General features: G+C 36.7%; 1 protein-coding gene across 1 annotated transcript in view; it reads left to right on the forward strand.

Moving 5' to 3' along the window:
* The window catches only part of LOC103212402 (cyclic nucleotide-binding domain-containing protein 1-like), a gene marked incomplete at its 3' end in the record, with an annotated part of 345,086 nt that overhangs the window by 36,094 nt on the left and 292,257 nt on the right, over nucleotides 1-16,735 (forward strand). The window contains exons 2-3 of the mRNA XM_007958387.1: nucleotides 4,349-4,418; nucleotides 13,277-13,390. Of these exons, the coding sequence (XP_007956578.1) occupies nucleotides 4,349-4,418; nucleotides 13,277-13,390 (184 nt within the window). The remainder of the gene's footprint in view (nucleotides 1-4,348; nucleotides 4,419-13,276; nucleotides 13,391-16,735) is intronic.

Consider the following 16,735-nt stretch of genomic DNA (forward strand, 5'->3'; position numbering starts at 1 on the left):
TGTTATGTGCCGTCGAGTCAAACCCGACTCATAGCGACCCCTCCTTGGGTTTCTGAGGCAGTATCACTACAGAAGTAGGATTGCCCAACCTTCCTTCCGGGGAGTGGCTGGTGGGTTTGAACCGCCAGCCATCTGGTTAGCAGGCAAGTGTCTTAGCCATTATGCTACCAGAGCTCCCAAACTAACAGTAGCAGCTAAAATAAATCCATTTTTAACAAATCTTTATAACTGTCAGCACAAATATACCTAATTTACCATGATGCATAAAAATGAAAATTTATCTACCCCCAAATATACAGTAACACATGCAAACAAAAGGTCATCAATGCATCATTTAGATAAAATGTTGCATTTACTTTCTCCATTTCATTTATACAGTGATCCTCTTATCAATGAGATTATTAACTTTATAATCACACAATAGATTTCTAGTTCAGGACAACTCTGTAAACACTTGTCCATGTCAGCTTTTAATCCTCTTTCAGACATACTCTGGCCAAACCCTTGATTTTATCTGCAGTATTAGTCTAAGTCTCCTCTGCTTCTGTCAAAAGCCTGGTTAAGACATGTCCATAAGGGAAAAATAAAATTGGAAAACAAATGTAAACTTCGTATTCTTTGAAGTTCTTCAAGCTTTATCCCAGTGTTAAACTTGAGCATCAGAAAAGCTCAACAGCTGATCTTGACAAAGTTACAATTCCACATTGAAACCTTCTGGATTTTTTTCTTTTTAATGAAATGGTTTTCAAAGAAAAGATCCGTTATGTTGCTCAACACCTTTTACATAAAGACTCTTATGATAAATACCTCTTAGAAGTGAGGATCAGTGAAGACATTTTAGATGAATTGTGAAGTATTCCTCTAGGCTGTGAGCACTATATAGCCTACTCTGTTTTTGAGTTTACCTAGACAATAGTCTTTCTCAGTCAAAGTGATTTTTATATTTAAAACCAAGTAGTATTTAAACTTTTTAATTCTTTGCTAATAATTGTTGGTCTTACTCTTTCCTCTGATTTACATTTTTTATAAGCTGCTTTGAATGAAATGTGTGTGTATAATCTATTTATATACTTTTTTCCTTTAAAGTCCCTTTCCTAAGGATTTCTTAAATTTTGGCTATTCCCCAAATGTATATACATGTCTATCTGCACTGTACATGCTCACAGGCTGTGTCCCAAACTTCCTGGCAGCCATAAGCCGAGGAATGAGACACAGACTCTATAGGCGTCAGCTATTCTCTGGGTGCTACACGCATCTGTGATTCCCTAGACACTTACCAATGTTGGCAAAGTGAAATTCATTATGATTATTTACAGAAAGCAAACATCAGACAGTAACAGCACGTTCTCAAAAGAGAACAACTTATTCTTCCCCAAATTCCCCACATCTATTCTTAGGTTGCTGGGAAATTGCAAGGTGGTTCAGGTTAGATGCTGTGTTCACATCACTGCTGCCTCTGGCTATACCATGCTGCTTGGGGGGTCTGTATGTCTCCCAAGCCTTCTGTTCTGCCATGGGGCCTTGCTGGGCCTCACTGCAGGCTGGAAGACCCCTGCACAGGATCTCCCAAGCCTCTGCCGCTGGGCTCCTCTAAGCCTCTGCAGCTGATTCCTGCCACACTCTCATGGTGCTCAGGTAACACTATCCAAGCCTGTGGGTCTCTCTTGCTGCCACACTACCTGGACCCCAGCTGCCAAGAAGGGAGACATGATGGCACACACTCAGCCTTCTCTTTTCTTGCACAAGCAAATGTTACAATTATTTAAGTTCCACTGGCAAGCCTCCTGCCCAGAGTGTCCTGCTCCTCCCTGTTGTAGGAAGTCCCCTTCATGGGCAAGTGCTACAATTCTTTTAGCATTGCCAGCAAATCTCTTGCCTGAAGATGCTCAACACTCCATGGTGAGGCAGGCTCAGCTTGCTGTCTTTTGCCATTTTCAGCATTAGATCTTTTTTCTAGGTCTATGAAGTTCCCGGTGTAGGGATCCTGGGTCTTTTGTCTAAAGGACACACTCTGCTCCAGACTCTTCTTGATGGTAATGAGTTCTCTCTGAATGTCTGTGGGATGAATTTTAAGCCTAGCAGGTTGACAAAACCAACCAATCCCCTTTGTAGGCCACAGTACTCTTATTTGAATAGCCATAGCAAACTGTTCAATTCCTGCAAGGTTTTGACCCTCCTTATTTGCATAGTTCCAATCAATCATTCTATCGGAATTACAAGATCGTGGCTAGAAAGGCTGTTTGAAAGCAAATCACTGCACTGCACCAAATCTCTGGCATCATCTCCTTTCCTGCCCACATCAGTCACCAAGGTTATACTGACCATCTTCCTCTTCTTCTTTTTTTAATATTGTAATTGCTTTTTTTTTTTTTTTTTCCTTTTTAAATTGGGATTTGGGTGAAAATTTACAGAGCAAATTCACTTTCCATTACAGCAGTACACATACACTTTGTCTCATGACATTGGCCACAATTCACCACAATGCAACAGCTCCCCTCCCACTTCCTCCCAACAGTCACCTCTTCCCTGTATCCATCCCTCCATGCATCCCCACCCCCTGAGCTGTCTCCCTGTGCATAAACAGCCCTACTTTTTCCCATGATTGTTCTCTCCAAGGAGTGTATTTACCTCAGGTAGTTGTTGAACTCATATGCCTGTCTTCTGCTTGGCTGGAAGCCACAGGTGTGGTTTCAATTCCAGACCTGAAGGGCAGTTGGAGCCATAGTCTCAGTGATTCCACCAGGCTCTATCAGGCCAGCAAACCTGGTCCCCCTTTTTTTTTTCCCAAATGATTTTGAGTTTTGTTCCACATTGTTCTCCCTCTTTATCCAGGATCTCCTACATAGATTCCCCTCCTAACCCTCTTCTTGAAGATTATTAGGAAAATAAGCCAAATGAATGCTTCATAGAAGTCCCTTAGTAATTAATGCATTTTTGCAATCTGCTAAGTTAAGATTTTATATAATATTCTCTGACAGAAATATTAGTAAGCATATTAAAATGTATTTTTGATGTTTACGGGCTGAAACTTGGATTATATGGTGCTAAAACTAAATACATCATTTTTGTTTAAGGCATAATTGAGTAAAGTAGGTAAAAAAAACCCTAAATCATGTAATCAGTAATTTCAAATTTATTAAATGATATGATTTATGTGGATAACAATCAGTGTTCTGTTTCTATTTCTCTTATTTCAATTTCATATTTAGAATATGGTATCTGTTATTGTTGATTAACTTTTAGATCACAATGAGTTTATACAAAATCAAATTTTATGATTCAAGAACCTGAAATTTAACAGATAAATTTGGACATATCAAATGCCAATTCTTCATTATTTGGATGTGGTCAATGAGTACATTTTTAAAATTTTAGAAATGCTTTAATTCACTGATTTTGTCCATATCTTTTCAAGCCCCCAATTTTGTTAATATATTTTCCCAAGGGGAAGGAATAATATTTATAAGTTAGTATTTATTACTGCTTTCTGTTTTACAACATTTCTAATAGTATCTACTCTCCTTGAATATCCAGAAGCCCTGTTATGTGAGCGCTCATCATTATAGAGATGCTTATGGTACTCAGTACTTGGCCTTCCTTACCATCTCCCTTGAAGGATGTCAGCATATTCTGGCAATGAAGAAGAATCTATTCTTTGGTCACTATCTTGATACTCTTAAGGGATCTTGTGTGTTTTGATTTAGATCTGGGCTTCAGAAGGAATTGCAAATCCAGGTGAGGGAAGAGCTCTAAATAGAGGCCAGCCAAAGATGGGAACCTGCATAAGGTTAACTCAAAATTACCAGAATTCTAGAGAAAGAAAAACAGAGAGTTGGAGGAGAGGAAGGAGAGAGAAGGAGGAAGAGAGGAAGACAGAGGAGGAGGAGGAGACAGGAAAAGGAGGGGCAGACAGCAGGAGGAGGAGAAGGAGGCCATAGAAGGAGGAGAGAGATATCCAGGTGTGGGCAAGGGAGTAGGATTTCAAGAGCAGAGGGAGAGAAAATGGAATTGTTACATCTGGACTTTGGAAACAAGTTTATGTAGGATGGGCACTCTGAAGGGCTTGCTTTCAGAGGAATGCCATTTTGTGACATGTGTAAATTCCAGTATTTATTGGAATTAAAAAAATACCCAACCATATTTGACATAAATGAGGAATATTCAATTCTATCCTCATTTCAATCACCCATTTCAATGCTGCTTGTGTATCAAACAAAGACTATCAAATACCTCACTTCCATAATTCCGTAATTCTTTTACTAGGAAGAAAGTTTATCATGAAACTATTTGCATACTTAATTAATAAGATGATGGAGAATATCATTTTTAATTGATTTTTTTTTTGCAGGTTTGAAACTTTCTAAATGCATTGATTATGATCAGTTGAATGCGTTATGCCACATTACAGAACTGCATGGGTAAGTGATGCATGCATTTCTTTTTCTGTTGTTCCAGTGAATATGAATACATTTGTTTTATGGTTAAAGTATAGTAATAAACCATTGTGGACTCCCATAGGTGTCTGATTTACCACACAGATAAAAGCATTCGAAACCTGGAGGTTATTTCTCCAGATCAAAGGGACAGAACGTGTATGTTATACTTTTAGGGAAACAATTTAATGTGAAGGAACCATAACTCATCCCTGGCTGGACCCTTTCTAATACTTAGAAAGCAGTCATAGGAGGAAAAAATCTTAAGTGGTTGAACACACAAATCTTGAGTGCAATAAGTACTTTAGCAGTGCATAGGGGATGCCTAGTTGAAATATACTGGAGCCAAAGAGCAAGGATATATCACTGCTCTAAGCTCAAGCCTCCTAAGATATGTGATACTTGAAGATATAATTTTAAAAATCTGTTTTCTTGCCAACTCCTTTCTCCAACTTAGACTTTTAAAATTATGTAACTGGTTATTTTCTTCCACATCCATCATTGCTGTCATCCGTCCCCCACAGCTCTTCATGGTTGCCTTCACTTATCAGAGGACCTCGTGTCATTTTTATGGGCAAGATCTGGGATAATGTTGAGAAAATCACTTAGGTTTACAGATTTTTCTTTTTCTACTTTAAGACATCCTTAAGTCACATTCTCTTAACCACTTCATATTATATATCTCCATCGAATCCTTTCCATGTCTTCTTTTCAGAGGAAGGGAAAAGGGCACATTTCTTTGCTATGCCTTGAATTTCCACCAAGTTTTCTACGCAAATCTGAACTCTTCTCTACTCCCAATGCCTTTCAGCAAAGACTGAAGATTTAAGTACATGGATTCAGGAGTCAGATCACCAAATTTGAATTGTAGTTCATTCACTTTGTGATTTTGGGCAGAATACTTTATTTCTCCGTGCCGTTTTCCTCATTTGTAAAATGAAGATGACAATAATAACGTCCCTTTCAACAGGTTGTTATTAGGACTAAATGAATGAATATATGTAGGTTGAGTAGTGTCTGACATATAGTAAACCAAAAACTAAACCAAACTCACTGGCGTGGAGTCGAATCTGACTCATAGCGACCTCTCCTTGGGTTTCTGAGGTGGTATCACTATGGAAGTAGATTGCTATGTAAATGTTAGCTGTTTTTTTTTTTTTTTTTTTTTTAATTTTTAAAATTTGAAATGGGATCTATAGCCTCACATTTTAATAAAATTAAAAACATTGATTCTCAAATGCTGTATGTTCTGTACTTGTATTTATATTAATGACATTTTTACATGTTTAATATGTTATTAACAGTAGGCCCAGAGCTTTGCATATATTATTTCTAACTACTACAACAATCCTACAGGGTAGGTAGTCCTTTTTCTAGAGAGAAAAATATAAATGAGAAGTTTAAATATCATGTATAAAGTTCAACCACAACCTCAATTTTATACGTATATCAGATAATGGTTCTCAACGCTGAGCGGAACTCCAGTTAGTTTTCTTCCATAGTTCATCATTTTTCTCCCTCAGTCAGCTTAGAGGAGATAAAATTCTATGACATATCTGTCTATAAGGTTCAGATTCAGTCTTAAAGTCATATCTTTGGTGTTAGCTGTGTCAAAAGAGATTTTTTTATTTTTTCCTCCAGAAACTTTACGATAATGCAAAGTGTGAGATTTAGTCTTAATGATTAACTAATTCCAATAGCATTTAAACATCTTTAAAGAAATATAACTTTGAAGCCATAAAGTCATTTGCTAATGAGCTTTATTCATAGATAAGAAAGGTAATTGAATGAATTTATAACTAAAAACTAGCTTTTACAATTTTTTTTAAAAGTATAAAGGACACTGAATAGAGGAACACGTTATAATGGTATTATCTGAAAATATTTCTGATTGAATGATTTTTCATTTAGGTCAAGCACATGTTAAATGTAAATGTTGTTGCTGTTATGTGCTGTCAAGTCACTTTTGACTCATAGTGATCCTGTGCATAACAGAAGGAATCATTACCCAGTCCTGCACAATCCTCACTATCATTGTCATGCTTGAGTTTATTGTAACACGCACTGCGTCAATCCATGTCATTGAGGGTCTTCCCATTTTTCACCGACCATCTACTTTACCAACCATAATATCCTTTTCCAGAGACTATTTCCTTCTGACAGTATGACCAAAGTGTGAGAGAAGTCTGGGTATTCTCACTTCTAAAGAGCATTACTGCTGTACTTCCTCCAAGACAGATTTGTTCATTTATCTAGTAGTCCATGGTACTTATAATATTCTTTGCTAACACCTCAATTCAAATGCATGAATTCTCCTGTGGTCTTCCTTTCTCATTGTTGAGCTCCCACATGCCTATGAGGCTACCGGAAATACCATGGCTTGGGTCAGGTACACCATAGTTTTCAAAGTAACATCTTGGGTCTTTCACACTTTAAAGAGGTCTTTTACAGCAGATTTGTCCAATGCAATATGATGTCTGACTTCTTAACTGCTGCTTCTATGGGCGTTGATTGTGCATCCAAGAGAAATAAAGTCCTTGACAGCTTCCACCTTTTCTCCACTTATCATGATGCTTATTAGTCTAGTTGTGAGAATTGTTTTTTCTTTATGTTAAGGTGTAATCCATACTGAAGGCTGTAATCCTTGATTTACACAGTAAGTGTTTTAAGTCATCTTCACTTTCAGCAAGCAAAGTTGAGTCATTGGCATATTGCAGCTTCTTAATGAGTTTTCCTACAGTCCTGATGCTGTGTCCTTCTCCATATAGTCCAGCTTCTCAGATTATTTGCTCAGCATACAGATTGAATAAATATGATGAAAAGATACAACCCTGATGCATACCTTTCCTAAATTTAATCCATCAGGTATCCCCTTGTTCTTTTTGAAGGGCTGCCTCTTGGTCTCTGTACAAGTTCCTCATAGGCACAATTAAATTTCTGGAATTTCCATTCTCAGTGTTATCCATAACTTGTTATGATCCACATAGCCTAAAGCCTTTGAACGGTTAATAAAGCATAGGAAAAAATCTTTCTGGTATTCCGTACTTTCAGCCAAGATTGGTCTGACATCAGCAATGATACCTCTTGTTCCATTTCCTCTTCTGAATCTACTTGAATTTCTGTCCTTCCCTGTTGATGTACTGCTGCAACAGTTATTGAATTATCTTCAGTGTAATTTTACTTGCATGTGATATAGATCTCTTCCAGTTAGTTGCCAGGTGGCTGTTTTCCAAATTTCTTGACATAACAGAGTGAGTGCCTCCAGGACTGTACTCATATGTTGAAACATCTCAATGGGTATTCCATCAATTTCTGGAGTGTTGTTTTCACCAATCCCTTCAGTGCAATTTGGACTCTTTTCCTTCAGTACCACTGGTTCTTGATCACATGCTACCTTCTGAAATAATAATGTCAACAAGTTATTTTTGGTGTAGTGACTTCATGTATTCCTTCCATCTTCTTTTGATGCTTCCTGCATTGTTCAATATTTTGCCCATAGAATCCTTCAATATTACAACTTGAGGCTTGAATTTTTTTCTTAATTTCTTTCAGCTTAAGAAATAATGAAGGTGTTCTTCTATTTTGACTTTCCAACTTCATATCTTTGGACATTCATTGTAATACTTTGTGTCCTCAAGCTGCCCCTTGAAATCTTCTGTTGAGCTCTTCTTTATTTATTGTTCCTTTTATTTGCTTTAGCTATTCTCTGTTCAAGCTCAAGTTTCAGAGTTTCTTCTGACATCCGTTTTGGTCTTTTCTTCCTTTCCTGCCTTTTTAATGACCTTTTGCTTTCTTCATATGTGTTGTCATTGATGTCATACCACTTATCTGGTCTTCTGTCACTGGTGTTTGATGCATCAAATCTATTCTTCAGATGGTGTGGAAATTCAGATAGGATATATTCAAGGTTATATATTAAGTCTTATGAACTTGTAAATTTAAATATATCCGTATAATTACAGGACATTTTTTCAGCTCCTGTTATAATAAAGGGATGAAATTTATCCTTTTACATGTATGTGCATATATATACCTATAGATACCACCACACAGACACACATAAAATTAGTTTAATTCATGTCAAATTGGGCCTGCCCCCTTCTTATATGCAAGAATAGCATTCATATTTCTTTCAGTTTTCATCACATAAATGTGCAATGCTACAACATTTATAAGATAATTTCGTGAGAAAACAATCTATAGAAGGTTGATTGGATTCAACTTTTATGAGTGGTGTTAATTAATTTAAAGTAAAAACTGCCTCAGGAGAAACACATAAACACTACAATTAATCAATAAGTATTGTATAAGAGCTTATTATCTTCACTGACCTGTAAGCAGAACTGACTTTGTTGCAGAAGAAATACTGTATTAGTTTTGATAATTCTAGCTGCCATAGAAAAACTTTAAATCTTAGTAGCTTAACAAAATACAAGTTTATTTCTTCTTTACATCAATACTCAAATGAGTAATTTTGATCTGCCAGCTGTTCTAGTTTAAGAACTCAGCTCCTTCCAAACATTTGCTCTGCCAGCTTCATTACTTGTCTTCCAAGATCATGATACTCCTTTGCTTGAAGATGGAAGGAGAAAGAGCATGGAGAATCTTCTGTGGGTAGGTTGTTTTATCAGGGTAGGGGATCTTGATGAGTACTGAGTGTGGTGCGTATCCCTTCTACTCCCTGTTCCACATTTTGTAGGCTAGAACTCAGCCATGTGACCGACCATACCTAACTGCAAGGAAAGTTGGGAAAAGTAGTCTAGTATCACAGGAAGAAGATGCAGATTTGAGATTGCAAAGTGCAATCTTTGAGATAAGAATATAGTCATTGAATATTAGAATTGGAACTGCTCTTATTAGTTAGACAACATAAATTTTGCAGATCTGGAAACGAGGTATATAAAATTTAAAAAATCTTCCTAAGTTTATATAAAAATGAAGTAGCAAAATTAATACTCTAATCCAGTTCATCTTGACTCCAAGACTAGGATTTGCCCACTTCTCATCAATAGCACAATTTAATAAAGTGACAACACATGAGAAGCAGTCAGAAAACCCTGCTAATATAGGGTCATTAATTGTGGTTCCTTCCTCTGGCTTGTGGTAGTGTACTTGCTGTACAGTCTAAACACTTGTTTTAATTAAGCCACATTGCACTTAAAAATTTTCTTAATTTACTAGCATTTAAAAATAATAAATTTTCACATAATAGTACAGATTTCTGGTTTCTTAAAAATCAAAAACAGCAAAACTGACTACATTGGACCTATATTGTTGTTGTTGTTATGTGCTGTTGAGTCGGACCCAACTCATGGTGGACTTTCCTTGGATTTCCAAGGCAGTATCACTATGGAAATAGATTGCTTAACCTTCCTTCCGAGGAGTGGCTGGTGGGTTTGAACCACCGGCCTTCTGGTTAGCAGTCAAGTGTCTAGGCACTATACTACCATATTAGTGTAAGACAAAAATAGGATTAAGAGGCAAGTTTTAGCCCCCAGATTATCTCCAGTTCACTACAGTACTCACCTAGCCTGTATCACTCATGATAACTTCATGACCACTGTAAGCATTTGATTTTATGATCCTGAATATAGATCATTTTGGAAGAGCTCTAGAGTTTTGGTATGTAAGACTATAGCTTTTGGATATATCTCCCTTTCACCCACTTGAGGAAGTTGAAGTTCCTTCCTTATTGGGTGAGCTTTTTGTAGGTGAACTTCAATGAAGTGCTGAGTTCTTTGTCTGCAGTATATTGTTCATAGTTGGTATTTATTCACAATCTGGGAAATCATCAGAACTATCTTATGGGCAGTATATAAATGCCAGATAGTTAGTTGAGTCATGACACCTACTCTCCAACCTTATTATAATTCTCTACCTTTTCCTTGTCCCTAATGTTCTCATTATATTTATTGTCTTCCCTAATCCAGTTCTCTTATGCATATTTAGATACATTCACTTACACATGATTTCATATGATTGTGAACAATAAAGAATTTCCACTGAAACAGAGCTATCTGTTTTTGTTTCAGTAAAGGACTCAGAATAGGAATATCCTGCCATGTTACATTTTTGTGACCTATGCTACACAGCATCATAAGGCACTTAGGGCTTCATTCTGGCACATAATGCTGTTTCTACCTCTAGCAGTTATTCTTCTACTTTCGTCTTTCATTTCTTAGATGCTCTATTTTGGATATCCAGATCATAAACATTGGGTTGTGTAACCAGCAAATAGATCAAAGATTTCCCCAAAATTAGATGAAGCATGCAAATCGGTCATACATATAGAAAATGACAAGAATGAAGGTCTTAGTATTTTGGTATAAAAGTTTAGCTATTTCCAAGACAATTTATCTAGTACACAGACTAGAACAAGTTTTGAAGCCTGGCAGCATGGATTTATGCAGACAAATTAAGGAGGCCATACTTTTGTACTTCTTTGAACCTCAGCTTCCTCATCTATAAGATGGAAACAAGAGGAATATTTACCTAATATAGTTGTATATGGATTAAATGGCCCAATACATGCGAACTGTCTAGAATAATTCTTGGCACATATTTGGGAGACATAGTCAAAGATTGAAAGAGTGGGTTTTGGGGCCAACTTAGTTTTCATTTGCACTTTGTGTTCTCTACTTCCTATTTAGGAGCTCTAGGGAGCTAGGGAGCTCTGGTAGCATAGTGGTACAGCACTTGACTGCTAACCAGAAGGCTGGCGGTTCAAACCCACCAGCCACTCCTCGGAAGGAAGGTTGGGCAATCCTACTTCCGTAGTGATACTGCCTCGGAAGCCCAAGGAGGGGTCGCTATGAGTCGGGGCCGACTCGACGGCAAATAACAACAACAGCAACAGTAGCATAGTGCCTAAGGCACTTGACTCCTAACCAGAAGGCTGGAGGTTCAAACCCACCAGCCACTCCTGGGAAGGAAGATTGCGCAATCTACTTCCATAATGATACTGCCTTGGCAACCCAAGGAGGGGTCGCTATGAGTCGGGTCCGACTTGATGGCACACGACAACAACAACAACAACTTCCTATTTATATGCATAAAGAAAATCAATAAGTTTGCAGTTTCTTTATGTGTAGAATGGGCAATGAAGAATACCACCTTTGCAACTTTATATAAATATGCAATGAGACAAAAATTATAAAGATCTGAACATAGCCCTTGACATATCATAAGTACCCAAGAAATAACAGGCAGATACATAAAGCAGATCATTTTAGAATGTGAGTTCAAACAGAGGAAAGAAAGCAAAATCTTCAGAAAGACTTCAATGAAATCTGTTGCTGAAATGAAACCTGAGTAAGTGCATCTATATAACGTAAGACTAGGAATGAAAATGTATAATGTCATTTAAATCATACCCATAATTCATCATTTGAATTAATTAAATTAAATTAAATACAATTCTTAAAATATATAGTATTGTCTTATATGAAGCACCAACATGGTGCTTTAGGCACTTTGGCCAACAGATAAAAAGCTGTTATAAATATTTTAATATGTGCTGTTGTTATATAAATTAAGGAGCACTGGTAGCTCAGCAGTTAAGCATTTGGCTGCTAACTGAAAGGTTGGCAGTTCAAACACACCAACAACTCCATGGGAGAAATATGTGACAGTCTGCTTTCTGTAAGGATTTACAGTCTTGCAAACTCTAGGGTTTCCTAAAGGGACAATTCTAATCTGTCTTATAGGGTCGCTAGGAGTTGGACTTGACTGGACATCAATTTATTTATTTTTTTGTTATAGAAATTAACCGTGAAATAAGAAAACCCTTGAATCTTTGGATTTCTATGTTCACTGCTGTGAGGCAAATATTGGCTAAGATGTTTATCAATGTTCAATTTGAAATGTGATTAATTTAGATAATTATTGAAATAAGTTGTCAAGAGCTAAAATGTTTAGCATTTTAAAAAATCGACCAACTTTTCATGGTGGATGTCAGTTGAATACTGATAAGTCAAATTTTCCAGAAACAAATGTCATTACCTGACATTGAATGACAAGTGGCTATATTCCAGTGGATTAGGAGTATTGCATTTTTAAAGCCTGTACTTTTTTTATTGTAAAAATATATATAACACAACATTTGCTACTTCAGGATTTTTTACATGTACAATCTAGTGACATTAATCATATTGTGTAAGTAACCACTAATATCTATTGGAGTATTAAAAATTTTAATATTTTCAGTACATCTAAACTTGACTGTAAATGACAATGACTTGGAGGAGGATATTAAGAGAAATCCAGGCCCCACCTTTGGACATAATGCTTCATTAGGTCTAGAAAATGATCAAAAGTCTGTACTTATGAAAAGCCTTTCAGATGATTCCAGTGATCCTCTGATTTTTGGACTAATACAGCTCTGTTCCAGACTCAAGAAATAACTCTTGAAAATTTCCATAAATCATTACAAAGATTTAGATAAATATCCTCTGTAGTAATGTATATGTGATAATTTGTGAATCATTTTAGAGGCAATTTAATTATGAGGTATATTATAGAAGACCTGGTTTGCTTTTTGGTTTTAGTTAATTATAGAAATAAATGTTTTAAAAGGCTCAGTCTTAAAAAGTAGGTTTTTGACATTACGATTGCTGTAAATTTTGTATTTCTGAAAATATTTCTCACCAAGACACACTATGGGCGATTTGTATAGTGGGTATTTTTAAAGCACAAAATATTTATGTTTCTTATTTTTATTATTTGCTTCTTAGGCTACATAGCCAGTTTAGAATTAAGCTATATGTGTTGAATTAAAAATATTTCTCTTGGAATCTATTATTTTCATAATACTTACAATTTAATTTCTTTCTCTCTCTTTTTAGCAAGAGTTCTTGCAGTGTCTTAGCTACTCACAGAACTTTTTTGAAGCAATATCCTAAAATATTCCTGCAGAGAAAAGTCAGGCTGCCTAAACTTATCACACTGGAGACAAAAAGGTAATGATGTCTTTTGAAAGCAAAGTTGATGGGTGTGTATGTATGAAAGAACAAATGGAACTCAAAATCAAAAAGCGTTGATCAGTTCCCAGCACTCAGTGCTAAGGAGCAGCCTGTAAAATGAATAGGGATTAGTATGCAGGGGTAAATTCATTTTCTGGTTGAGCAGAAATATCTCTCCGTTGCAGTAGATCATATCTATTCAAACATTTTGTCAAACAATTGTTAGTATTTTACTGATAAATGTGGTGTTTATGAAAGGTCTTAATTTCTCTAGGGTTTCATGAGGAACTTCATCAAAGAAATACTGGCAGTCCCAGGTTACAAATGTCTGATTTACAGGCAACTCATGCCTGCCCTTTAATGTTGTGTAAATTTGTTTTGATTTTGAAATGACTGAACCAACTCCTACTCCCAACAAATTCTTCATCACAATCACCTTCACTTGCAAGTGCAGTTTTAGATCGTTGAAAAGGCTTCAAGCCTTTTCTTGAACTAAAGTAAGGCTAAATAAGAACTGTATGCATCTGTTCAGACTTACCAACAAATTCAACTTAAGACTTACTTATACTTAAAGAAACACTCAGCAATGGATCTCATTCATAACCTTGGGATTGCCTGTAGTTAGAGTTGGTGGGTGAATATTTGGAGATATGTTATGTATTATGGAATGAATGACAATATTAGACAGTTTCTGAAAGGCGTTTGAGAAGTGGTTTTTACTAGGCTCCTGATTCTAGGTGGACTTGTATTTAAGTGCATATTATATATTTTCAAAGGCAAAGAAGGAGACTAAAGTGTGTTGCAGAATATGAGACTGCCCTTCCTGGAATGGATTGTCTGCTACCAATTGTCCCCAGCCCCAGTGGCGGTATAAGGTTCTTACATCAGTGTGGTGTCAGATCCCAAAACACATTTCAATATCATCCCCGCAGTTGTTCACTGGACATTTTGTATTAGACATGCAATATTCTCCTCCTACTACTCAAGTAGAATTGGTTTGATCACCCTTCTGACCACCTCATTGCCTTTCTCCCTGATTGTTCCTCTGTATAACTTCTATTACGAGCTCTGGTAGTATAATGCCTAAGACACTTGACTGCTAACCAGAAGGCTGGAGGTTCAAATCCACCAGCCACTCCTCAGAAGCAAGGCTGGGCAATCTATTTCCATAGTGATACTTCCTTGGAAACCCAGGGGGGGTCTCAATGAGTCGGCTGCGACTCGACAGCACATAGCAACAACAACAACAACAACAACGTAACTTCTATTGCCATATCTATAAGATCATATTTCATTTATGATTTACTAGCTAGTATTTGTATTTCTGACCCTTAGTATATGGACTGACACATAATTGGGACTAATAAGTGTTTTGCTCCATGAGAACTGTATTTGCAGGCTCTAGATAAGGGAAGTGATAAAGAATATGTTTTTATTTATTTATATCAATAACATAAAAATAAAAGTCCAAACAGAATTATTGTAAAATATATATTTCTGTGGGCTGGTGGGTATCAGCATGGGAAATACTGACCCATTTTCATGATATAGAAACTCAATCACAGTACTCAAACATCTCAAGCCTTTTAAGCATTTTTGACTATGTGCATACTGATGAAACTATGTCTGTTGAATTACTACTCAATAGTAGTATGGAAAGGTAGCCAGACTTGACAAGAACGACTAAACCCTGGACCATAGGGCATGTTACTAATCTTTGGAAAGAGTCTCCATCTTGAGAGGAAGTAGATACCTAAAGCTAGTAATTTAAGAATGATGAAGACTGGAGAAATTCACCTAAGAGGGTGAACATTTGTAGGGTTCGCTTTTCAGCACCACTTCCTTCTTATTTTAGTCTCAGGGTTCCCAGCTTAGTCCATGTCCTTATTACGGTACTGTTTCTGACCCCAGAATAACAAACAGTTATGTGTTTATGACCAGTCAACCAGAATTACAGTAACTAGTTGAAGCATGGTCATGTAATCAAGCAATTGCCCACAGCCACAGAGAGAGGGGTAGTACTGTTTGAATAGCTGGTTTCAGCCATTCATGAAACTAGAACTTCCATTGGACTGTTGCTTGAGCAAATAGATTTTCTCTTTTTCCACCCAAGCAAGGATCACTTAGTTTTCTGTCACTTGTAACCAAAGGAATACTGACTGATAGAAAATTAAAAGGAATTTTGTAGTTTTTTTTTTTTTTAGTTGGTTTAATGCTATAAGTTTAAGAATAGATGAAAGATGTAAAGCCTTTCTTCAGTTTAAATACAATTAATAGATGTCTTGTTGATGGTAAAAATGATATCACTTCAGGTTCTATTCAGATCCTTCATGTAACGTGAAACACACATATATATCCAGATGGTGGAAATAGAGCTCAGGTAAATCAGAGAATCTTTTAGCAGCATAAAAATGAAGAAGAAATCTTACCAGACCAAATGCCTGCACTATTTAGCTTATTCATCAACAGTCTTTACCTATTGTACTTGTCATATTCAACACTCTGTAATTTCCCTTAATGCAAATATAACGTGACAGCTACATTAACAAGACCTTAAAGTGTGCCACCTGCCAGTTTGTAGGCAGATGCTGAGAGTGGCTGAAGCCAAAGCATTTGTGAAATACTGAAAGTGGACAGTCATGTTCAAGGAAAGGAGAAGGAATGCTTCATATAACAATTGTATCCATTTGGAGCAATGTCATATTAATGAAAATAATCAGAAATACTGGCTAAGACATTGTCAAGGGATTCCACCTGAGCTCAAAGGTAAGAATAGGACAAGAAGGAGCTCAAAGACCGCTTGGAACTGCAGTCGTTATCTAAAAGTAGATTTATTCATGGATTAATTAGACAAGGTAAAGTTTTGGTGTATCCATGGATGTAGGAAATCAAGTAAAGAGGCAGCTGTGTGAGCACATGTAAGAACACAGCATTTTGACCTAGAAGACTTGGGTTTGAGTATTTGTTTTGCTCAATAGTAGCAACATGACTTTGGAGCAGTCACTTACCCTTAACTGTCCTCATTTTTTCCTTGCAGAGGTATGGACTGAAAGAAATTTTTAACTGTACTTGCTCTTATTTTTATTTTGAACTATAGAGGACAATGATGCCTTATGTAGATTAAACGATATGTCAAAAAATTTCTACCTTTTTCAAACAGGTTAAAAAAAATGCAAATCATACATTATCAGCCCCAGGGTTACAGGTGAGGAGAGACAACGCAGGGACGCCCAGAGTAGCAGGCTGGAAGAGCAGGAGAAAGGGGATTAAAAGCCAGGAAGCCAGACAGAGGAACAGTCAGCCACAGGGACCCAGGTGGGGGTGATACGAGAGGTCTCCAAC

Source organism: Orycteropus afer, unplaced genomic scaffold (genome assembly GCF_000298275.1).
Source record: "Orycteropus afer afer isolate SDZICR_OR568_19922 unplaced genomic scaffold, OryAfe1.0 scaffold00951, whole genome shotgun sequence".
Taxonomy (NCBI): domain Eukaryota; kingdom Metazoa; phylum Chordata; class Mammalia; order Tubulidentata; family Orycteropodidae; genus Orycteropus; species Orycteropus afer.